This window comes from Citrus sinensis, chromosome 9 (genome assembly GCF_022201045.2).
Source record: "Citrus sinensis cultivar Valencia sweet orange chromosome 9, DVS_A1.0, whole genome shotgun sequence".
Taxonomy (NCBI): Eukaryota; Viridiplantae; Streptophyta; class Magnoliopsida; order Sapindales; family Rutaceae; genus Citrus; species Citrus sinensis.
In genome coordinates, this window is record NC_068564.1 from 5,705,602 (window position 1) to 5,729,689 (window position 24,088).

General features: G+C 34.0%; 2 protein-coding genes across 8 annotated transcripts; one reads left to right on the forward strand and one right to left on the reverse strand.

Annotated features, from left to right (window-relative positions):
- Positions 1-10,874: 10,874 nt before the first annotated feature.
- Positions 10,875-16,529, reverse strand: LOC102608278 (uncharacterized). 5 transcript variants are annotated; one of them, XM_006489977.4, is made up of 12 exons: positions 16,208-16,529; positions 15,944-16,096; positions 15,442-15,558; positions 15,159-15,269; positions 14,996-15,058; positions 14,781-14,907; positions 13,903-13,979; positions 13,191-13,407; positions 12,211-12,338; positions 11,531-11,605; positions 11,261-11,381; positions 10,875-11,164 (listed from the first exon to the last, which is right to left on the reverse strand). In XM_006489977.4, the coding sequence occupies exons 1-12, from the start codon at positions 16,445-16,447 to the stop codon at positions 11,049-11,051; spliced, it is 1,545 nt and encodes a 514-aa protein (XP_006490040.2). In that variant the 5' UTR covers positions 16,448-16,529; the 3' UTR covers positions 10,875-11,048. The 5 variants fall into 5 exon arrangements, 3 of the variants coding, with proteins under 3 accessions (XP_006490040.2, XP_024947969.2, XP_024947968.2); XR_003061953.2 differs by having other exon boundaries at positions 11,148-11,164; positions 11,261-11,368; XM_025092201.2 differs by lacking the exon at positions 15,442-15,558.
- A 1,889-nt stretch (positions 16,530-18,418) lies between these two features.
- LOC102618579 (protein cornichon homolog 1) lies at positions 18,419-23,220 on the forward strand. Of its 3 annotated transcripts, XM_015533922.3 has the most exons (6): positions 18,420-18,817; positions 18,930-19,012; positions 20,507-20,688; positions 21,948-22,070; positions 22,221-22,327; positions 22,911-23,220. In XM_015533922.3, the coding sequence occupies exons 2-5, from the start codon at positions 18,938-18,940 to the stop codon at positions 22,300-22,302; spliced, it is 462 nt and encodes a 153-aa protein (XP_015389408.1). In that variant the 5' UTR covers positions 18,420-18,817; positions 18,930-18,937; the 3' UTR covers positions 22,303-22,327; positions 22,911-23,220. The 3 variants fall into 3 exon arrangements, with proteins under 3 accessions (XP_015389406.2, XP_015389408.1, XP_052290353.1); XM_015533920.3 differs by having other exon boundaries at positions 18,419-19,012; XM_052434393.1 differs by lacking the exon at positions 22,221-22,327 and having other exon boundaries at positions 18,426-18,817.
- Positions 23,221-24,088: the final 868 nt, after the last annotated feature.

Below are 24,088 nucleotides of genomic sequence, written 5' to 3' on the forward strand. Positions count from 1 at the left end.
ATAAACATATCCAACTCAATTTAATCTAACTCTTAAATCATCGGGTTGGGTTAATTAGGTTGATAAAAATTAAAAATTTAGAAAATTCAAATACAAAAGTTGAAAAATATTCATTGTTTAAAATAAAATTCACATAATTAAAAAAAAACACATTAATTCTCCATCATAACATTAAATGTTGTCCATTGGTGCCCATCGTTTATTAATAAACAACATGATGTTATATTTAAATACAAGTTGACTTACTTTTTAGTGAAAATTCGTGGTTTGATTTCTAATTTTTGTATTTAGAAAATTTAATCAATATTAGGTTAATAGAGAGAAATTGAAAAGAATCTCTTTTATAAAAGAATAAAAATAATCTAAAATTAGATTTAGCTCTTTAGGGCTTCACAGCTAATAGCTGACATTATTTTTTCCTATTGTTTTTATTATTCTTGATTTGGATGGGGTTGGATTCATTTAAAAAATTAATCCAACTAAAAAAATCAATCCAATCAATCTATATAAATTTAATTAAATTGGATTCATTGGATTGGATTGAGTTCACCCACTCCTATATGCTGTGATAGTCAATTTGTTATTGGAACATTAAAAAGTTAGGCTGTGAGGGTTTGTGGGGTGGTGCATACTGCATAGTGACTTGCGAAGCCAACCTCCACCTTTGCAAGTCTGTGATTGTATTCCCTTGATATAAGTTACCAAAAATCTTATGATTTTTTTTTTCATCAACTCCAATTTTTGTTATAAATAAAGTATGCCTCTCTAGCTAATTACCATAATTTCGTTTATGCGTTTTGATTTGATGCAGGAGTGCCCTTTCTTTACTACTACAATGGCGTGTTCGTCCCTCTCATTATGTATCTGTATAAATGTGACTAAGTGGGTTTATGCGAAGTGAGAATTATGAATTAATGCTGCGTTTACTTTTTGGATTGGAGTGGGAATCCTGAGGAGTGGGAATCCTTGGATTAGGAGTGTGGAGTGGGAGTGAGAGTAGGGTGTTTACTTAGACTAAATAAAAGTATGGATTGTGAATCAGAATCCTAATTATTTGTTTACTTTGTCTTGGATTGGGAGTAAATTGTTTTAAATTACAATTTTATCCTTATGTACAGAATTATAATTTGTAATTAAAAAATTAATAAAAAATATATTTAGAAAATAAAATAAATATTTTATTATATTTATAAATTAATAATAATTACTAATATTCTTAATTATGTAAATCATAATTTTTTATTAATTTTAATTTAAATTATGTGAATAAAAATTATTAATAATATCAACACAAATGAAATATTATTATTGATAATATAGTACAAAATTAATATTTTTTTAGTATAAAATATTTATTATTATTAAATAATTAATTAATATTTATTAAAATTAATGTTTAATATTATTAATTTAAATATAATATTTATTTATTTTTATTTTATTAAATTTAATAAAATAAATATGATATAATTATTATTTTTAATAAATATGATATTATTTATTTTATTAAATATGATATTATTTATTTATTTTATTTTTATAAGGATAAAATGGGAAGAGGGGGGAGTGGATTCCCACTCCCACCTCTCCCCATGGGAGTGGGAATCCCACTCCCCACTCCAAAATTAGGTGGGACCCACGGATTCCCACTCCCACTCCCTCATTTTTTAAGGTAAGTAAACACTAGAGTGGGAGGAATCCACACTCCACACTCCCACTCCAGAAAGTAAACACTACCTAAGTGGATTTATGTACCCTTTTTCACAACTTACCAGGTAATATAAGTGATGCACTTTTTGCCTAATTGAATGCCTCTATTTTAGCTAGTTGTGGGTAAAAGTTGATAATATTTATAAACATAATTAATAAAATTTAATAAATTTATGTTCAATTATATTATTCTCTCTCTCAAAATCATTTTCTGTTTATATCAACAAATTATATTATTAAAAAATTCTTGTTCCATTAATATGAAAAGAGAGGAATAATAAGCTAGTGCGGTTGAAAAACATCAACTGTAGGGTTTAAGCGATGTGTATTGCCCGGTTGTTAATCAAGTTCACTAAAATCATAAAATTGTCACTCGCATAAACATAAACATTTAGCATTCTTTCTAAAAACTTAATTTACCTTTTCCCCATTATAGTATTTTTTTTATTGAATTGTATTATACTTTTTCAAAGCATTCTTACTTATACTCTATTGTTTTTTTGTTTTTCAGGTTTAATAAAGAAAGAAATTGATGTAGTTCGTTCAGCCTTTTTTCATTTTGGTTTCTATTTGGTTACTGGATACATTTCTTTTTAAGGTTTTCACACAAACATTTGTATTAAAAAAATATATATATAGAGAGAGAGATTAGAAACAAATTCAGTAGTGTTTATAATATCTCTTCTTTTTAAATGTTTTTGTTGATGTAGAAATTTGGTCGTTTGGTTGCGACTAGGTGCCCATGCCAATAGTTGAATTTGTTTTTATGGGAGACGGTATTTGCTCGCACTTACTTCCCTTGAGCAGACACGAATGACCACGTGCACTTCTTGCAGAATTTACTTGTGTTTACAAAAACAGTTGAGGCATGAGCTTTTCTCTCTTGCAGCTTGATTCTAATTATTTTAGAAAAAGTACTTAAAAAGGAAATCTCACAACGACTAAAAAAGTTCTCAGAAGTGGAAAAGAGAAAAAAAAGTAGAAAACCCTTAGAAAGAGAGAAAATATTTATTTGATTTTGAATTTTCTAGATTCTTTTATAGAGAATCGAAACTCCCATTCCTGGATAAGGGGGAGTAGTTGTTTGTTGATTAGAATCGTGGCCTGATCTTTTGGAGAGAATCCTCGAGTTGACTCTTGATCAAATCTTTATGTTGACTCCACTTAAGTCATCTCCTTGCAAAATCCTAATGCAAGCTTGCCTATGTACGAGCAGGCCTGCAAAGCAACCTGCCAGCTATATGATGACTAAAGCAGACTATTTCGAAGCTCATTTGGATCCCATCTTGAGAGAGGCAGCTACTAACTCTAAGATCGAGGAGTGCATGATTTGCATGGAATTATGTTCAATCATGCTCCTTCTTTGATCCCCCAAACATCAGTCCCCTAGTTTTAGTGTTGAGATTGAAACGAATCAAGACTGAAAACTTAAATTGTTGTGTTCAGACCAACACCTCCAGCCATTCGTCTTGAAAAACATTAAGCTACAAAGGTTGCTCTTTTGCAAGATCTCATCTCAACCCACTTCGTGAAGCAGTCAACTGCAACGATAGCGTAAGCAACTGCTCCTCATCCTTTTGGTAATGGTCCGATCAGGTCAATCTCCTACTATGCAAATGTATATGGCAAGGACACTATGGTGGGCTTCTCTGGTGCTTGTGTCGGATAACAGGCATCTTAATAATTTTTACAACACCTGGTTTTCTTTTGAGCGTCTTGGTGCATCATTGGCCAAAACTTCCTTTTTCCGTTTTTAAGTTTCTAGCCTGAAGTTTCCATTTTCTGCTCTTGCGCTTCACCTTGGCTTATCAGGCCCATTATCTACTTCTTCATCTGAATTTGATAGCCCATTATTAGAGTTTTTTTGGCTTCCCTCTCTTGCTTCATTTTCCCTTCAAATCTCCTTTCTTCCCCTTGCGTTGTTGTTTCTACGGGGGCTGTCATTGCCAACCCTTCTAGTCTGCCCGTTGTTGATCTCTCTGTACTCTTTCTGAACTTCTGGTTGCAGATTTTCCGGCTTTTTAATGCTAAGCATTAATGATGCATCATCGTTCTTTAGCCCATGGCTTGTACCCTTTGGTTCAACCATATTACCCATCTTATTGCCTGTTTTGTCTGGATTGGCTACCATGGTGCTCACTCTCAGCTGGGATTGATCCTGTTTTCCTTTCTCCTTCATTCGACTCTGTTTTGTCCTTTTTGCGTGCGTGATAACTCTCATCCATCCTCCATACAGCTGGCCTTTGTACTTCAAACATTCCCTGTCCTGATGGGCTATGTGCACACTACAAAAATAAAAATCTGGCAATTTTTCATATAGGACTGGCATTGATGGAGATTCTAACTTGAGCAAATGGACCCATACATTCACCTGCATTATCTGTTTCAATGTCCTCTACCTTACCAATCTTCTCCCCCAACTTCAGAATAGCCTCTTTCTCCATACACATTATGGGTATGTTGTGAATACGTACCCAAAATGATGTATGTGTAAAGGACTATTCATTTATATCTACAATGCCGCTCAGTTCAGATAGCACTAGTAATGCTCTGTCGAAATGCCATAGACCTCCCATAAGGACCCTCTTCTTTTCCCCTTCGGACGTAAACTTGAACAGAAAGATATTGTCCCCCATGCTTTCAATTTTTACTTCCTTAATTGTTCTCCGGGCCTGCTGCATTGCTGCCTTTAATCCCTCTCCGTTGACCCCTCTTGTGAATAAAACCTTCCCCACTAAGCTATTTGCCGCAATTTTGTCTCCTTTTGTCTTCATTCTTCCCATAAAAGCGACAATGTCTTCCTCTTCCTCTTTAAGAGCAACTGCTTGGCATTTTCTTATTAACTCCTCTGTATCCATTTTCCACAATATGCTTATTCCCTAAATTTAAGAGCTACCACCCACTTCTCTGCCACTAAAATTAAAGATTGAAAAAACTAAAAAAAATCTTTCCCAAGGCTTTTGGATTGAAACCTTGTAAAAGATTTCTCAAAAGAAAGGAAAAGAAAAAGAAAAAGGAAGAAGAAACACCTAACCTGTAGGTGATTGAAACAAGCCATAAAGGCTGTAATCTACTTCTATTCTGATACTTTTTTCAGAGAAAAAAATACTGTAGAAGGAAGAGTGGTTAGATTACGGATTTCGGGTAAAATAATGTTTATTTAATTAAGTAGTTAACCACTTAACTTCAATTTCTTTCAAATTCAGTTACAAAGTCTCTTTTGGAGAATTTATTGGGTCGTTGATTTTTAATATAATTAAAATTATACTATTTACATAATAATGGAGGTAATGTATGTGGGAAAAGAGATTTTTACTGTGATTAACACAAATTTACATAATAAAAACCAAAATAATGTTTATTTAATTAAGTAGTTAACCACTTAACTTTAATTTCTTTCAAATTCAATTACAGTCTCTTTTTGGAGAATTTATTGGGTCGTTGATTTTTCAATATAATTAAAATTGAACTATTCTCTCTCAGCACTCATAAATAAATATGTTAAGATTTTTGTTATAGACATCACCAAAATTATATTCCATCATCAAAATCACCTTAAATGAATATATTAAATTGAGAAGAAAGCTCGTATTTGGTAACTAAAATTCTCCTATTCTTTATACATTTAAGGTTGTTTTTTTTTTTTTTACAAATTCTATTAACTCTAGATTTACACTCAATCTCGTTTCTTTACTTGGAAATACTTGGCAATCGAAACCCTAGATTTGAACTCAATCTCATTTCTTTATGATTTATTGATTCGAAACCCTAGTTGATTGAGTTGATTTAGTTGTTTATTTGGCTTGATTTAACTGATTTTGACTAATTTCTAGCATGTCTAATTGATTGAGTAGTTGATTGAGCATGTCTCCGGTCTATCTTGATAGATTCTTAGATTAAAGTGAATATTACAGTTAGAAAATTAACTTTAAAAATATAAAGAAAATTGAATTGAATTTTGTTGGTACATTACCAAAGTTTAGATTGACATCTCCACTTTGGTTTGAATTAATGTGAGCTACGAAATTGGAATTAATCAGAGCCAATCTTGATTTGATTCAAGTGTCAGTTTTGGTCTCGGCTGGTAATGTTGAAGTTATATATAGCGGTGACTTGGACGCTTCCTTTTATGGAAGTGGTTTTCCTCGTGTATGTGACCAAAAACCAGAATCCGCGGATGCTAATTTATGGAATGAATATTGTAATAGCCCATGGAATCTAGATAACCTAATAGGGTTGGAAGGTTCAATACTTTGAATGGTTCATCATAACATTACTAGGGTTATAGTGCCTTGGCTTTATCCTGGCATGTTGTTCTCACCTTCTTGCTGGCATTTTAAAGATAACTGTTTTCACTGAATGAATTATTATCACTAGTACGCATCCATGCTGATTTATCCCTGGTGTTTTTTTTTTTTTTTTTTGGTAGTGTTCTCTTCGAGCAAACACATTATTGGTCCCTTTTATTTTCCCTTTCAGTTTTTCATCTTATGAACTCCTTATTTATTTTTTAAATGAATTAATGCATTGAATTGATTACTTTAGCAGACTCTACCACCACCGACTTGTAAAGAAAGTTGATACTCAGTAGAGCGAGATGAGTTGTCCTTTTAATACTTATTGGTATTGAGAGTTCTATTTCTCTTCAAAAGGAGAAAATATAGAATATATCAGAAGTATCATGTCAGCTATACGATAAATAAATGACATTATAATATATGTGCGTTTATTTTGAAAAACCATCATGTAAGTGGTAATTATATTAAATTTAATTACACATATTATACATGCATTAATTGATTGTAATACGTCAGAGGTATTCTATAATTTCTCCTTTACAAGGTGCTTCAATTATCATCTTGCTTTTTTATTTTGTTTTTTTTTTTAATCTCATTTAAACATCCAAAACTGAATAAGTAGAATGGATTTTCGATTTCTCATTTCTTATACTTTTGGTGGCTCAGCGTGGTACATACCTCTTTCATGGTTTGCAATGTACTGCTAGCTAAAATTTTAAATTGCTTTGGTAGAAAGTTGATTATCACTGCTTCTCTTATGGCAGAGGGAGGATCCAAAATGTTGGTACAGCGTCCCTAGAAGTGAAGCTGGTGCTTTTGAGAAGGTAGTTCTTCATATTAGAATTAATCTTTTCGGCTGCCTTTGCTTTTTTCTTTTTTATTATTCAGGTTCTTTATTCCTCCCTAATTTGACAGAAGAGGAGTATTCTATGTGTTGGCTGAGCTTATATACTTCTAGTGATTTATGATTATTCTTTTTTCTGTGATGATCTCATGTTGACTTTTGGCTGCCTTCTATCATGCACATGGGTTTCATTTGCTTTATTGTTTTTTCATTTAATAGACTGTGCAGTTTGAGTTGGTGGTGCCTTTTGTGACCTTGTTGGCTCGAGGGCTTTGCCCATTTTCTTGCTGTGTTTAATGTATTTTGTGGCAAATGTGAACTTATGATCTGGGAATTTATATCTTGAATGAATGTAAATTTTAAAAATACTAAAAAAATTGCGAGGTGTTAGTGTGAAAATTTTATATCATTGAGATTGTTGTGCTGAGGAGTTGTAGCTTTTTGCAGGCATTGCTGATCACTTTTTGTATTTCTAGATTTGAGTTTCTGGGTTCATCTAGTTGCTGGACATAATTCTAGGTGTTGATGTCATTAATCGATTGCTAGGTGGACTGTGATTCAAGGAACATAATATGCTGGACATGATTTGCTTCATTAATTTCTATTTTTTTCAGTTTCTGGATTGATGAGTCAAGTAGTTATTATTTAGCTGCTGATACCGTATGATGAGATGTATACTTGTCATGACAAGATAGGATATTTGGATCCTAATGTTTATTGTCAATTACAGATGTGTTAGAGTTACAATTGTTGCCGAATTTCAGTTCTTTTGAGCGCGCGCGCGCGCACACACATATATATATATATAGCCAAAATTAATCATAACGAAATTGGCGCCAAATTTTTTTTTTATTCCGGCCAAATTAAATAATAATATCAATAATTGCCACCAAAAAATTAAAATTAATTTCAATTCCTGCCAAAATTTTTTTAAAATAAAAAATTCAATTGCGAACATATAATTTAAATAGCCCGCCAAACTAAATATTTGTTATATAAATAATTCAATATCTATTTAAATATTAATTTTTAATTTTATATGACAGATGGTAGTCATGCGTGGACAATATTATGATAAATTATTTATCACATGTGCATGATAACTTCATGATAGTTAATGCATCATAAAATTTATGACATGTAGAAATCGTCATTTCAAATTTCTTGACACAAGTTTCAATGATGATTCGGCAACTGTCATCTAATAAGGTGCATGATGGTCAAAAGCCGTCATTATTAAGTTTTTTTTTTTTTTTTGGTAGTGCACACACAATATATTTAAGTTTACTTTATTAAGTTTATCAATGAAAAAACCAATGCATGAAAGAAGTTTAATAAAGACAATTTCTTTTCAAAACAATTGCTATTGTTATGAAAAATTAATTGGAAAAACTTAGTGTAAAATTGTATTTTTCTTAATATAAAAAGAGTGAACAAAATAAAGTATATGCGATAAACTGAAAATAATAACAAAAATAACATATGTCAAAATGTTAATTAGTTAGAGGCTTTTGCTAGCACTATTTAAAATCTCGCTCTTCGTCACACTTAAGGGTGCGTTTGGTATCGTTTTTTAAATGGTGTTTTTGAATTTCTTTTATAAAATAAGAATGATTACTTTTTGGTGAAAATGAAAACATGTTTGATAGCTTGTTTTAAGAACAGTACTTAGAAATAAAAAAGGTGAAAAAGTGTTTGGTTGTTTATCTAGAAAGATGAAGACATGAAAAGAGGATAGAGAATTATTTAATGAAGGTTTTTTTTTTAATAATTGCATTATTTAATGAAACCTTTACGAAAGAATAATATAATATAATGAATATAAATATATATTTTATATCATTAAATAATTTATCTATTTAGTTATTATATTATGAAACTATAATATATCATTATGAATGCATATAGGTGCATGGTTATTTTAATAATTTCTTAAAATTTTTTAATTATGCAAATAAATTTTAGTTTTAAGATAATATCGATTGAGAAAATCTTTAATTACTTCATAATTACCTTATTTTTATTTATATTACTTGTGAAGATGTAACTTTTTTATTAATATATTTTGTTATCATTTTTAAATAACTGCATAAATATTTTACGTAATATTATTAAGTGAGATCAATGATTATATTGTAAGGTATAGAATAAATTATTGTTACAGTTGTTAAACATTTGTTATAATAGTTTATTTATTAAATTATTTCTTTATTTATTGATCCACGTAATTTATTATACAATGTTATAAAATCAAAATAGTGGGGCCCTTAACAGAGAGCAAAAGTAAAACAAAATGGGGAATGTTGTCTTATTTTCTTTGTAAGCATTAGAAAATGAAATTTTTTTGTTTCCAATCATTGCAGAATTTTCCACCGAAATGAACCTACTAAACAAGTTTTCTACATTTTCCACAATAGAGTGAAACTGGTACCAAGCCACACTTACATTTCCGCCCTATTGTACTATAATGGGCCACGGTACAGGGATCTATATCTTCACATACACGAGCAGTTTTAGTGATATTATTAGTAGATCATCACGAGCATGGCTATTACTTGTATGTTATGTATGTTTAATTTCCTCCATAATCTCAAAATTAAATTTAGCGTTTGGAAGGAGATATTCAATAAGATAAGATTTTTTTTTTCCTTTTTTTCTTGTAACTTTTTGTGCTAGGCTTTTATTCATTTACTTTTTACTCTTATTTTTATATGCTAGAGATTCATTGTTATAATATGTTACATGACTTGCACAAGAAATAACAACCAACAGTTCACACATTAAGCGTGTAATGGAATATAACCAACAATTCATATTATTGTCGTTGTCGTTGCATTTCAGATTATTCTTTAGTTAATATGTTTCTAAAATATTTATCATATGAATGTTAAACAATAATGAAATCTATCCGGTCATATTTTATGAGTTCATCAATAATGAAAAAAAAAAAAAACACACCTATTGCCTGAAAGAATTTTAATAAAGACAATTTTTTTTTCAAACAGTTTCTATTGTTATGAAAAATTAATTGCGAAAACTTAGTATAAAATTTTATTCTTCTAAATACAATAATAGTGAACAAACCAAATTACACGTGACAAATTAAAAATGATAACACAAATAGCATTCGTCAACATGTTAATTAGCCGGAGGCTTCTGCAAAGACAATTTTTTTTTTTTTAAAAAAAAAAAAACAATTTTATTGGTTTGAAAAAGTTAATTGAGAAAGTTTAATATAAATTTTATTTATCTTAAAACTATACACAATCTGTTTCATATTTTCGATATTTGACGAATCTAAATAGAAATTGATCCCTACGATCGTCTCCAATAAGTTAATCCCTCTCTGTACCTGATCAGTTTTATGCTACGGCGAGCAGAGTGCATTCAGGTAGATACTTGCCCATTTTTTGAAGTTTCAGCCAAATACGCCCGGTCATTTCTTCTTATAACCGTACAGAATTAAGTGAGTTTAATTATGTGAAGTGAGAATTATAAAGAGTGGTTTTCTTGTTTGGGAGCTGATGATTTCTGTGACCTTGTGAGAAGGGATGCAAGTGGCTTTAAGTTTACTTTGAGACTGTGATGCCGCTCCTCTTTATTGGTGTTGTACTTATGATGAACAAGAACTCAGGTCGTAATATTAATAGAATTTAATTTAATATTTTAAAAGATACATGTTCTTAATTTTGTACGTACAAATTGATTTATCCCCATAATTCACAAGTTCAAAACAAATTCTAATTTTCAATTGCATCTTTTTGGTGCATTCTTGCTTTTCAAGAAGAAGAAAATGTTAATTCCAATGCACGACCTAATAATATATCCATGAGTAACGTTATATATCCTTAAAGATTGATCCCCTATAAGGTTGTACGATGCACGTTCATTAAGTCGTGAATATTTTTTTACAATTTTAAAAATAAACATTAATCAATATGCTGTATTTAAAATATATATATTGTAGTGGAATTACCGACTCGTACCTATTAATCATATTAGCTTTGCTATGGAGATATAGATAGACCTTATTAATTTCTCTCAAACAATCCTTTAATTTTCTACTCTTTAAGTATTTTTTCCACTGAAGAGAGTTGGAATTTCGAGATATAACAAGGTGAAATAGTAGTAACAACACAATAAAGATACCCGGCATGGAAGGTGAGAATTGCAAATGATTGTCTCGTGTTGAAGCATTATTTCGTATCATGCTTTGAAAAAAAGGCCAGCTCCTGAAAAACCATCCCTCTGTGCTCAAAATTTCTGAATTCATCAAAGCTCGCACAACCTGGACTCAGAACAATAGCATCGCCTGCAAAAAACGATAAAATTCATATTAGCAGGCATCAGCAAACTCGGATGACAAACTGATTTGCAGTTGTATCCACCAGTATCAGAAGCAACAAACCATTTGTTGCCATCCTCCTTGCATGGTTAACGGCATCCTTCATATTTGCGACCGCAAAGCAGGGAATGCTAAGACCATTATTAACCAATGTCTTCCAAATCAGCACTCCTGAATATCCAAACTTGGGGAAATTCATTATAGATATATTAGTCTTTTTTCATGTAATTAGTGATGGTCCACACAAAAAGAAAAAAGAAAAAAGGAAAAAGGCAGTGAGAACTCTTTCTTGGGAAATTGAATCACAATTTTGAGAAATAACAGAGCACATACAGTGATTACACATCTATGATGATTCAGCGGTTCAATCAATTTTTCAAAACCATTCGATTCCTGCCCATTTAAAACCTACAAAATATGAAATTGATCAACTAGAAGCAATCCAATACTTATCATGGTCTTTATCAGAAGCCTTTTAGAAACACATGGAATAGGAATCAAATCTGAAGCAACAAAGGATAAGTCACACCAAAGCTAAAAAATTGGAAAGCTAAATCACACAGACTCGGTGGTCTCATAGACTTTCACAATGCATGCTTCTTTCTTTTGATAGCTAAAATCAGAGAAAATAGGACTGGACGTGCTACAGGATTTGCACAAAAAGCAAATTCACAGTATAGTGCCTCCTAAACTAAGATTATCTCAGTGTAATCAGCAGGCATCCGGCATGCAACACTTTAACTAAAAACAATAAACAATACTTTCATAAACCAAATTGTAGATATCTTTCAATTGTGAGACACAAATTGCATTGACATTAACATATACAGCATCACTCCTGTTCAACATTATAGTCAAGGATGTGACAGTTAGACGATCATTTAACTTATCCAAATGTAGTTTTACAAATTTTTTATGACAGTGCCTTTATTATTTTGTTGCAAGTGCAAACCAAAGGTAACCAAGCCATGATGAAAATGAAAAGGATCGAGAAATCAGGATTGTAATCTAACCTTTGCTTGGCCACCAAGTAGAATGACACACTTGTGTCCCTTCAGACCCATTAGTCCTGTACATGTCGCTTCAATATTTGTTGCCTTGCTGTCATCCACCCATGTCACCCCTTGGATATCCCTGTGCACTGCATAACAATGCTTAGCTAGTCAAAAGTCAAGATAATATCTACAGTTAGAAAATGTGGAAATATGTGTTAAGAAAACAATAGGTCTGCTCAGTTTCAATAATCAGCCAGATAAATCAAGCTCACAAAATAAATGGTAGAAATCTTCATCTGTTGCAAGGATATTACTTACTGTTTGTCAGAACATGTAAATGATTCAAGTTGTGAAGTGCTTAATATATTCTTATGCTCTCTTTGTCAAGGTTAAAAATTTCAAAAATATCATCTCAATAACCTCTACTGAAAACATCAGAACAAAATCTACTTGTCTGAACATTTATACAATAGTATTAGTTGCTTAAAGAGCCCCATCAGCACTTAGTATTCCATGGATCATCAGCATCCAGTGTCTTTGGACTCTGAAGAGTGAAGAACCAAATCATTGGTATCCACGGAATGTTCCCGTTAGCAGTTACTCTAATAACTTGAGGGATACAATAACCATTTCCAACAAGGCATCCTCTGAAACCAAATTATATAAAAACAGAAGTTGATTTATACAATCAAGAAATCAAGCCTGTTACTTGATAACAATTGTCCATAACAGGTACTCCTTTTTGACATAAGAATACTATTTGAACCAACGTCTTTTTTTTTTTTGATAACCCAAAATCCCGCACCAACCCTAGGGAGTCAGTTGGGCGCCCCATGACACATGAGACAACAAAGGGTGGAATTTTTAAACTCACCAGAAGGATCAAACCCAGGACCTCGATACATCTAGAGCACCAGATCCCAAGCCCTCAACCAGCTAGGCTGCACATGAATGGGATACGATCTTAAGTTTTTGAGAGGGAATCTATGTCAACTTACCAATTTGCATACGGTGAGGCGGTGTCCTTAATATTTCAATTGTTGAATTGAGTGCTTCCACATCAACTCCAATATCCAGTCCAAGAACAGATAATGCAGCCACTGCAGCATTATGATAATTGTGTCTTCCCATAACCTTCATGTTATGCAACTGTAGTTGAGAAACAACTCCAACGGCAGGAACTTCAAAGCTGGCTGTCTTTGCCTCCGCATCAATCTTTTTCAAATATAAAACTAATATCAATACCATATGTGATGTTCAATGAAAGGAAAAATAAGAAAGTATGAAGGGCATACAAAACCAAGTGCAACTTTAACTAGATTATAAACATCAACGCATAAATTCAGAGGCATTATAATTAAAATCCCAAACAAATGATGCAGCACTTCCATAAACTATTGCTAAATGTTTCTTCACCAATTATTTTGTGTCAACTGATTCTTAGGCTCATCTTGGAGACTTCCAAATTTTTTTTCTCTAAAATGCCAACATGAATAAAGGGGTGGGGTGGTAGCTAGCCTTAGTAGCCCCAGACTACTAGAGATTAATTGATATTCCTAATCCCACCCCATGCATATCCTAACTGGATCCAACATGAATTCATCCCCTGATATAGTGGAAACAGCTGTCCTAGACCAAGGGCACTAATAGAGTATTGGTACTAAATGTTTTAACTTTTCTCAACAAACATATTGAAAAATTGCTTCTTACTTTCACACCAGGAAAGGCTCCTATCCAAGCGAGATTAAACCGATGTCCTTTAATTGCTTCATTTAAATGCTGGTTTCCTAGTAGAGAATATAGGATAAGACGTTAAAAAGACATAACAACCTCAAGCTGTAACAACCAAGCCCTAACTAGAATAAACTACAAAATATGAGGGGGAAAAATAGTGAGACCTGTTCACAAAGTTCTAATCACTTTTCTTACATAAGGCTTCAATTCATGTTATAGATTGCACCATTATTCGGAAATTTATTTTTCTGCAAAAGCAGATAAGGTTCATGCTTTCCGTGGACCTTATAGAACTTAGAAAGCACATAAAAAGTAACTAAGTAGATTTTGAACAACTTCTGAGCCACAATAGCATAAGTTAATCACTCCATCATAGTGTTAACCTGACATTTCAAGCCTCTAATAGAGGTCTGCAATGAAACCCCCCAGATATAACCAAGCATAAACTCGTCGACCATTTTTAAATGCATTCATAATGCTTAATTAAAATAGCCATTTCGACCTTTTTTTTTCCTAATTCTTTTAGCATTTTTCAATAAGCATCCATCAGTTACATAAGTTGTCATTCAAGTGATCTCTTTAAGGATCCAGTGTGTTTCTTCTGGATTAGAGAATACGGACTTACATAGCTCTGTCAATTCAAAGTTTATCAGCATCTGAAAGTATATTATCTGATTACACTTGTGACAGATTACCACACCAAAGCTCTTTTATTGAAATTCTCAATTATTTTCAACAATCATGAAGGAAGTCAACTCTGACAATGATATCTTAAACAAGACACATGGGTCATTGCAAAAGATATCAATTATTATGTGAAGCTCAATCATTTAGAAGAAAAATATCCAACTTACCGAAAGGAAGAAGTCCCAGCTTGGTGTTCACCATGTGGGAAAATAAGTGGCACTTAGTGAGCGCATAATTCTTCATTGTCTTGTGCCGCTCCAAATGATCGGGGGTAAGGTTCAATACCACTGAAACCTGCAAAGATTCCAACGAGGTTACCAGATAGAGATTGCCTACATATACGCACTGACAGTTTTAGATCGAGCTGTTCATGCCGACCTACCGTAGGGCAGAAGTATTTGTTGGGAATTTCCATTTGATAACTGCTAACTTCCACTACTGCAACCTGAAAAACACTTTGACATGAGTTTGCTTATTTGTTGAAAGGACAAAAGGAATAGATATGTTGAATGGAAAGTGATCATCAACCAGAAAATACTACTCGCCTGAAACTTTGGTTTTGAAGAAGGCAATGCAATGCAATGGAAAGCAGCCTCTGATAGAGGATTTCCCAGGTTCCCTCCCACAAACGCCTCAATTCCAAGATGATTGAGCATCTGTATCCAAACAATTTGAGAAACAAAATTATTATAAATAATGCTGCCAAAGTAATTTGAAAACATGTAGAGTATGGAAGTATACTGAAGTGATCCTTGTAATTATCACTATTAGTAAAAATACAAGACATATAAACGGTAGCATTTTTTTATAAAATAAAAATGGAGAGACCTGCCCAACAAAGGTGACAACAGTTGATTTTCCATTAGTTCCAGTAACTGCTAAGATCTTAATGCTTCTTGGAATGACTTGAGCTGCAAAATCCAACTCAGACATCACCCGTTTCCCCTGAATTTTCATGACACAGAAAAATTAATAAAAACTTTTTTCAATAAAGAAATCAACAGATGCAGGACAGGAAGCTTGCAACTAGTCCCTAAGGGGAGTCTGCAAGTTAACTGGCTGAAGTCGACAAATCCAAAAGCAACAGTCCAACTGCTCACTATCCTAAATTATGTGCACTTGCAATCAAATTTTTAGATGCATCAATCGTGAGTGTTCATGATTTAATTATACTATTCTTCCCAAGTTAAATCTCACTTTTTATCCTAAGTTATATGGCAACAGATTTGGCACTTTCTATATTCAACGTAATAAACCAATAAAGACGTTGCCCTGCCTCTTGCATTTCTCAGGAGAAACAAAGCCTTATAAAGTAAATAGATATACTTACAGACTGCAACAAACAAGCAAGACCATAGCTTTCAACTGAAACTCCAGGAGAAACAACCACAACATCCACATCCTTTAGTAGCTCTCCATCAAAGTCACCAAGAATTGTTCTTAAACTTAAACCATCATTGTACTTCTCAAAAAGCGAATCTTTCTGCAATGCAATGGAACCCACTAAGCGTTTAAGCTATTTGATTAAATATTACAATAACACTAACTGACTAACAAGTACCGAGAAAATAGGAAGAGTGTAAATGCCCATTACCTCTAGATGGCCCAGATTCTGATTCTGGTCAATGGCGAGAACTGAAGCACCTCTTGCAAGAGCAAGCCTTGCTGCAGCTCTGCCGGATTTCCCCAAACCAATTACGGCAACCGATTGGCCTTGAAGGTCCTGTTTGAAACCGCAAGATTTGATGGTTCTGGGTTTCGTATTCTTGGCTGAGTGAATTGGTTTCAGAGTTACAGTTTCGTGTTTATAACAGTTACAAGCATGCAGCTTCATGCTGTGTGCATTTGTAAGTTAATGCCCTGCAAAGCCAGACAAGTTTTCTAATTTCTAATGCATCCGTTTGTGTGTGGGAATTGTGAAGACGAAGCTCGATGACCTTGGACCCGGCATAATCGTGGGCCTTCTGGGCTTCGCATAACATGGGCCATTAACGCTTTCCAGTTTCAGCAAAGAAAAAAGTTATTTTACGAAAATGACCTAAAGATAGGGTCAATTTACAAAAATGGCCTAACTTAAAATTTACCTACTTTTGTAGTCAAAGAGGCAACGAATGGCATTTTGGACAATAAAATAACCCTTAAGTATGCTGATCAGGTGGACGAGTGATTTTTTTTTTAAAAATATTGATTATATATCAGACTACTGATATTACATCAAATATTTATACAACGCTACTATATGTCCCGAACTTAACCCTGAATTTGCTAAAACGTTGCGTTTTAAAACAATCACTTTTCCTTTTAAATTGCAGTTGCGCAGCACGTGTGTGTGAGTTTTAAAACGATCACTTAAACCGAACGACGTCGCTTCTTTAATTCATTACAGTTGTGTAGTGCCGGCTCTACAAAACGGCAACTGGTTCGTGAAAGTGCTGAACCTCTACATTGCAAAACTCATAAGCATTTATTGTTCTTACATTAATTTGTTAAGTTGTTTCATTTTAATTTATAAATCTTGATCTAGCAAACCGTGAGCATTTGAATGTCAATTCTAGCAGCAGCAACACTAACAGCAACAACAATTCCAGCAGCAAGACTTGTTGTTGTATTCCAGCCAGTAAACAATTTCACACACACACATATCAGCAGCAACAAGTGCCCAAAATAATAAAAAAACAATTAGGAGTTCACACATACAAATACAAAAAAAAATTGCAGCAACAATTCGAGCACCAACTCCAGCACCAGTAACACTTCTAGCAAAAAAAATTCCAGCAGCAACAACTCCAGCATCAATTCCAGCACCAATAACGCTTCCAGCAAAAAAAATTCCAACAGCAACAACCTGGCCAAGGGGAGCCGTGTGGCGCTTTGTGAGTGGATGAGGAGGGAGAGAAGTTGACCCGGTTTGACCCGCAAACCCAACCTGACCCGCAAACGTGACCCGGTTGGATTTCACGATCCCGGCCACTCTACCGGTTGATCAAGGTATTGATCTGAAGCTTGGAAGCCGGCTGTCGTTTCCTTGCCATCCTCGCCGCCGAAAACCAACAGGAACGCCGGCGATTTGGCTTGAAAGAACCGCAGCTCCAACCACCTCCGTCGCCGTCGATTTCATCAGAGTTTGGACGTAGCACCACGTGAGTTCTACTCCCTCGATCGCGTGATGGCGGTGGTCCGTCGTCTTTGGGCTCGTTCGTCGTCTATGTCGGCTGTTCGCATGACCGTTGGGTGATTGCTATTTGTGTTGGAGTCTGTGGTTTGTCAATAGGAAAGTGAGAGAGTGCGTGAGTGTGGTTTCTAATGCATATTAAATTGAAAACACGTCGTTTTCAATTTAATCAAAACGACGTCGTTTTTTTAATTCGGGGCACGATTCAGGGTTAAATTAGGGGGAAATAGCTTTTTCCATATTTATAACTCTCACAAACAAAGGATGTCCCTATTCTTCTCGCTACTCCACTCGTATTTCGCGAGAGAAAAATACTTTACAAGTAACTCCACACAATCATACGTAATGTTTAATTAAAAGAGTTTGAATCTATGGGGACTCGAATCTTAGTTTTCAAAATCATGCTTAATTATGAGGATAAATGTTTACCACTAGACCAAAGGCCTAGTGGCTAGCAGACGAGTGATTTAATGTTGATGCTAGTAAACAAAAAGTTGACATTGGTAAACTCCTAAAATGGATAAAACAATAGTATCAAAAATGTAATTTGAGCAATTTTGTTGAATAGCCAAATATTCGGTCTAACTATAGGCTAACCTACTCGCGGAGGTGAGCGCATGTTAGTTTCCTTAGACACTCTCATTTCTCCGTGACTAATTACAAATTTCAGTCTTTCATTTGTCACGCTTCGTTAACGGTATTTGTCATTAACAATAGCACATCCACCATTCAACTGTAATTAATCATAACTAAATTTTCCAGACATCCCCTCCATATTTCCTCCTCAACTGCATTCCCAAAACCAGATCACAGATTCACAGATTCTAATCATCAGTCACCGACGGTCATGATTGCGATCACTGTCAGAGAGGTGACAATCAATCAAAGACAATGAGGACGCAGCCACACGAAATCATTCCCAATTCCTCGACGAGTCGACGCGGCGCACTCAACTATATATACTCTACACGGTTGAAAATTTGTTTCATTTTACAATCGCCGGGCTTTTCGAATTTCCCTCTCTATATTCAAGTAAACATCACTATACTCTCTCTCTCTGTACTCCTACTCTCTCGCTTAGCTTTACGAAACTTTACCAACAAACACACATGACACGTTGCATTTTTTTCTTTTTTGGTTGCAGCGCCAAACATGGCCTTGATTTTCCTTTTCTGGTTTCTCATGTCCGCGATTAACATAGCTCTCATTGCTTCAACCTTTTATCAGGTACAATCATCAATTCTGTTTTTATTTCTCTCATTATTGATCTAGAAACTTTCGGATACCGATTTTGTACTCTTTGGCTGCTGAGAAAACTGAGGTTAACTAGTTTAGATATTGCGACGTATGTATGTGTATTTGTATCTGTTTTCATTTGCTTAGTGATGATCTCTGTGAATCTAGTTCTGATGCTTTAGTTTCAGATTCTTTGAAATATCTAAACCCTAAGGTTATGTTTGGCTGCCGAGAAAATTAAACAAATGAAGGAAAATGGAAAATGAAGTTTGAAATTACAACACCGTACTTGTTTCCGTTTTCTTAGCAACATGAACTGGAAATACTAATATGACATGTTTGTTTGTACTCTTTTGGTTAATGTAAAGCGTAGTAGTGCTGCTGTTTGTTTGCTGAGAAAGTCAAAAGAAAACGAAGGAAAACAGAGATCTCAAGTTTAAATGTTGTGCTTTACTGCTGCTTATTTGGATAATTGAAATCCTAATTGCTCATAGCATGTTTGCATGGTGAGAAAATGTAGGAATATAAAGGAGAATGGAAATTATTTAAGTCTGGACCTGTACCATATGGCTTGACTTTTTCTTACTTGATTAAACTCTAATGTGAACTGTTTGTCTGCTGAGAAGACTGATAAAATGAAAGAAAACAGGAATTTGAAAGACTAATATTTAGAAGTTAAGACAGATAAAGGGATAAGAGACTCAAATCATTACTTACTGTGTTTGCCACATGTTAAATTTGTTATAGCTGTTTGGTTGCGTAGAAAACTGAGGAAAAGTAGTTGAAAGTAGAGATTTGAAATCTTTCAATACTATAATTTTGTGGATTTTTTTCTCTTTCATGAAAAAAACTCAGCTTAACTCAATAATTGTGCTATATGTTTGATTTTATCTTCATTTCATGTGTACCTCCGTATCTGTGTCAAGATTTGCAATAGGTGTTAAATATAATACAAATGTTTATTCTGCCTCAAGGAAAGTTGTATTCAATTCCCTAATTTGTTGCTTGAGAAGTGTATCGATCAAAAGTTTTGTCACTCTATTGCTTCAATAACCTGATTTAGTTTATACTTTAAAAAATGCACATTAAAATATATGGGAAACCAGCATATCATTTTTGTCAGGAAACTAGTCTTATTAGAATGTTAGTATGTTATTATCTTTTATGTGAATGTATAATGCTTAATATTTGTTTGTCGGTACCCATACTAATGGATGTATTCTTTCCTGCTGTCATTGATTTTAATGACATATGACTCTTTTCTCTTTCTATTCTCCAAAACCTAAATGGCTAGTTTTTTTTTACATTATAAATGCTAGAACCATAAACTCCCACAAACATACACATATACGAACTTAAGAAATATAAAGGAGAAAGGAAGAGAGGCATGCAGTGTCATCATGTTTCATTATGTGTGATTATGCTAAGTTTTATGCTTTGGTTCTCTAGTCTAATATATCCAAAATTTCTGTATGATATTTGCAGCTTTTATGCTTGTTGGACTTGGAGTCTGATGATATAAATCCTTTTGAAGCGTCATCTCGCATCAATTTTTGGGTTGAGCCTGAGTTTCTTCTGCAAGGATTGTTCTGCATTCTGCTTCTTGTGACAGGCCACTGGATCATGTTTCTTCTTGGTGTACCTCTTGTGTGCTACCATGTGAATCTGTAAGTGTTTTCTCAGGTTGAACCAAATTTCTTGTATTGTTAAGATATGATAGTTGGCAATATCAGAGATAGGAAAGTTCAAAATAGTGAAGTATACATTATGTTGCTTGAACTGATTGAGAAAAGATTGCTCTAATTTTATATTGCTGAATTGGCTAGGCTTCATTTAAGGAGCATGAGCGACCAGACTTTATAGGTATTAGTATGACACCATTGGTTTAACTAGATTATTCTGAGCATTTGTAAGACTGTTGAAAAGTGAATTTATTTCTGTTTTATAAACTGAAACTGATTTTGGAGTAATCTTTAGGCTTTCCATATGACTTCATTATTGTGGAATTTTCAAAAGTTTAAGCAGTAATGAGTGCATCGACTGTAAATTAAGGACTTTATCTTCCTGTCTTGTAAAGTGTCTCACTTGATTTTTGATGCAGATGATATATCTACTGGTAGTGACATCCAGAAAAATGAAACTTCTAGTGCATGAATCAAATTCCTGCTGTCCTTTTTCTCATAACTCTGTCCAGCCTGGATGTTAGGTTTTGAACAAAGTGATTTTCCTAAAACAACGTGATAATTATGGGGAACACGTTGTCTCTTGCTTTTCAGTAGTCATTATATGTCCAAATGGTTCATTTATTGTAAAATTTCTGTTCAACTACTTTTGTTCTTTCGTCACACCATATTACAAGTTATTATAGTCAATGGCCTTGAACTCTAGAGATTGTAGTGGTTATCTAGGAAATGCTTGCCTAAGTATTACCTATCTTGGCAAACTAAGATCCGGGGAAAATAGAATTTCTAAACTCATAGACAAACCTATTAATTAAATATTTCAGATATCTGACATCTAGAAGACAAATGAGTGTGTGAAATGCCTGAACAAACTCTCAAGTTAATCACTGTGAATAATATTGAATTGATTGCCTAGGAGTTAAAATTGTAGAATTAGTTGGATTGAAGACATCAAGGTTTAAAAGGATTATAGCATCAGCAGTGGATACATGAATGATATCATGGAAAAGGAACTCTTTACTCTTACATAAAGTTTGTGATTAATCAACTTCTCTAGGAATGAAAATTATGGTATTATGAGTTTTAACTTGCATATAACATTTGTGAGTTTCCCTACCTGCTCTGGACATCGTTATGTTCGGTTGAATAGTTTCTGGCTAGGCTTGTCTCTATTTATAATATTTTTGTGGATTGAACTTAAGGCATTTATGTTCTTCCATAACCTTACTATTTGAATGTTCCAGGTATATGAAGCGGAAGCATCTTATTGATGTAACTGAAGTTTTCAGAAACCTCAAGGTTGAGAAGAAGTTTCGACTTGCCAAGCTGGGTTTCTATGTGATTTTCTTCGCTCTGGTCATAGCCAAGTATGTTCCGCACTGAGTACATAACTATCATTATGGCTTATATTTTTTACTCTTTTGTCAGTGTATTTGACTAGCCTTATTATTATTATTATTATTATTATTATTATTATTATTTTTCTAATTAAGTTTATGCCTGTCATTTGGGTGTAGCATTATTGCTGTTGGCAAATTTTGGGTCTCCCATTCGGACTTTGGAGATTTAGACATACGCTTCTCTATTTTAGAACACTAGGGAATAGCCTTACAAGTGATTCCATGTATGTAGCTGATTGCTCTGAAGTAGGGTAGCATTTGATCCACAAGGCACTTACAGTATACATTCCTGTTATTTTGATATGCACGAGTTACTTTCCTATTTATTTTATTCTTATTATGATGCTGCTGCCTCTTTCTTAGTCATATTTTACCTGTGTGAATTTTCAAAATATGATGATGGCCTTTTTCATTAAGGAATAAATTTTCATTGCAATATTTTGAATGTAGTATTTGGATTTTTTTTCATTTTTAAGACTTTATACTATTACAGTCGTGGCATACTGGTTAAAAAGGTTTAAGAGAATATTTCAGACCTTCAAATTTTATTCTTGCAGAGCCAAGTTGAAATATACCATCATTTGTTTTAAAAGTCCGTACAAAGTGTTAGGACTTCGAATCTTTTTGGGCTCCTTTTTAACTTCCCCATTGATCTATAGGCATACTGATGATTGCTAGTGAATTTCTTTCCTCCCTCTCGTATTATTATTATTTTCTTTTGAAGAGTAATTCCCTTCTCAAGGAGAACACTAAACATTGTTTCTCTCTCCACCCTCTTCTATGCTGATGATAAGTTGTTATGTGCAGGCTTGCAATGGCAGGTTTTGAAGCTTTAGCTGGCAAGGATGAAAACCCACTTTCATTCTAATCCCCACTGCTTTGAACAGTGTGGTATCTAGGCTTCTAAGCCAAGTCTTCCATACTTCTGATCCATGTAAACAACAAACCTTCTCTCACACAAATAGATTTGTCAGTACTCAGGAAGTTAAAATGAGTTTTACTGCACTGTTTCTCTGATTGGGTGTCCTTGGCTATTCCTGGGAACCAAAATGTTCACATCGGTACATAGATTTGTAGACTGGTTAATGAAATGACATATGTCATTCGCCATTTTATGTCATCTTTCCACTCATTATATAGCTTTCTGGTCATTCGCCTCGGCCTTATGTTGAAATATCTTGAGCAAATGACTTCGTTCATCAGAGTTGGGATGACCAAATGCAAACTGGTGCAAGCCCATTCACTTACTGTTGTTCTCATCCTTTGCAACTTCTCTGAAGCACATTTCACTGAAATGAAATGTTTTGGGCTTTGATTTTCTTTCAATTTTCACTAAAAATTTGGTCCAGCCCAAGGATCGTTTGTGAAAGATATTGATCTCGTAAGACATAAATGCTTGGAGATTCTAGAGAAGCTGGTACAGTTGATCCATCAGGTAAATTGCCAAACAGTTTACTTGTGGAAACTTCCTCAATACCTTCGGGCCTGAAAATGACTAAGGCCTGAAGTTTTTGGGCCCACTCTATCTTCCACTAAGTGTCCAGTACCCGACAGCTGGCCAGACCCGACATACGACAGCTTGACAACAGCTCTGGCTTTCCCTGTAGAAGCAAAAGCTACCAATAATTGATACTTGGGCCCATTATCAAAACATCATCAAGGCCAACGGACCCTCAGTTCAGTGTGCTCCCCTTCCGTGATTGGAGTTTTTAACCACTCGATTTGCCGACCCTACCAAACCTGAATTGTTTTCCGTGACCTGTTGGGTCGATTTCGGGTCCTGGACTTCATTGTAAGTTGTCTTACTGCCTTCCCCCATGTGGGTCCAGGTATCATCAAAGGCCTGCTTATTATATTTGTGTGGGTCGATGTCAAGTGGGCCCTTGGGACAATATCTGACCGTTGGATTAACCAGCCGGGCCCTTTTCCTCTTGATTATTAATTTCAAGGGCTGTTTGGGAAATTGGAAAACAGAATTTGGGGCC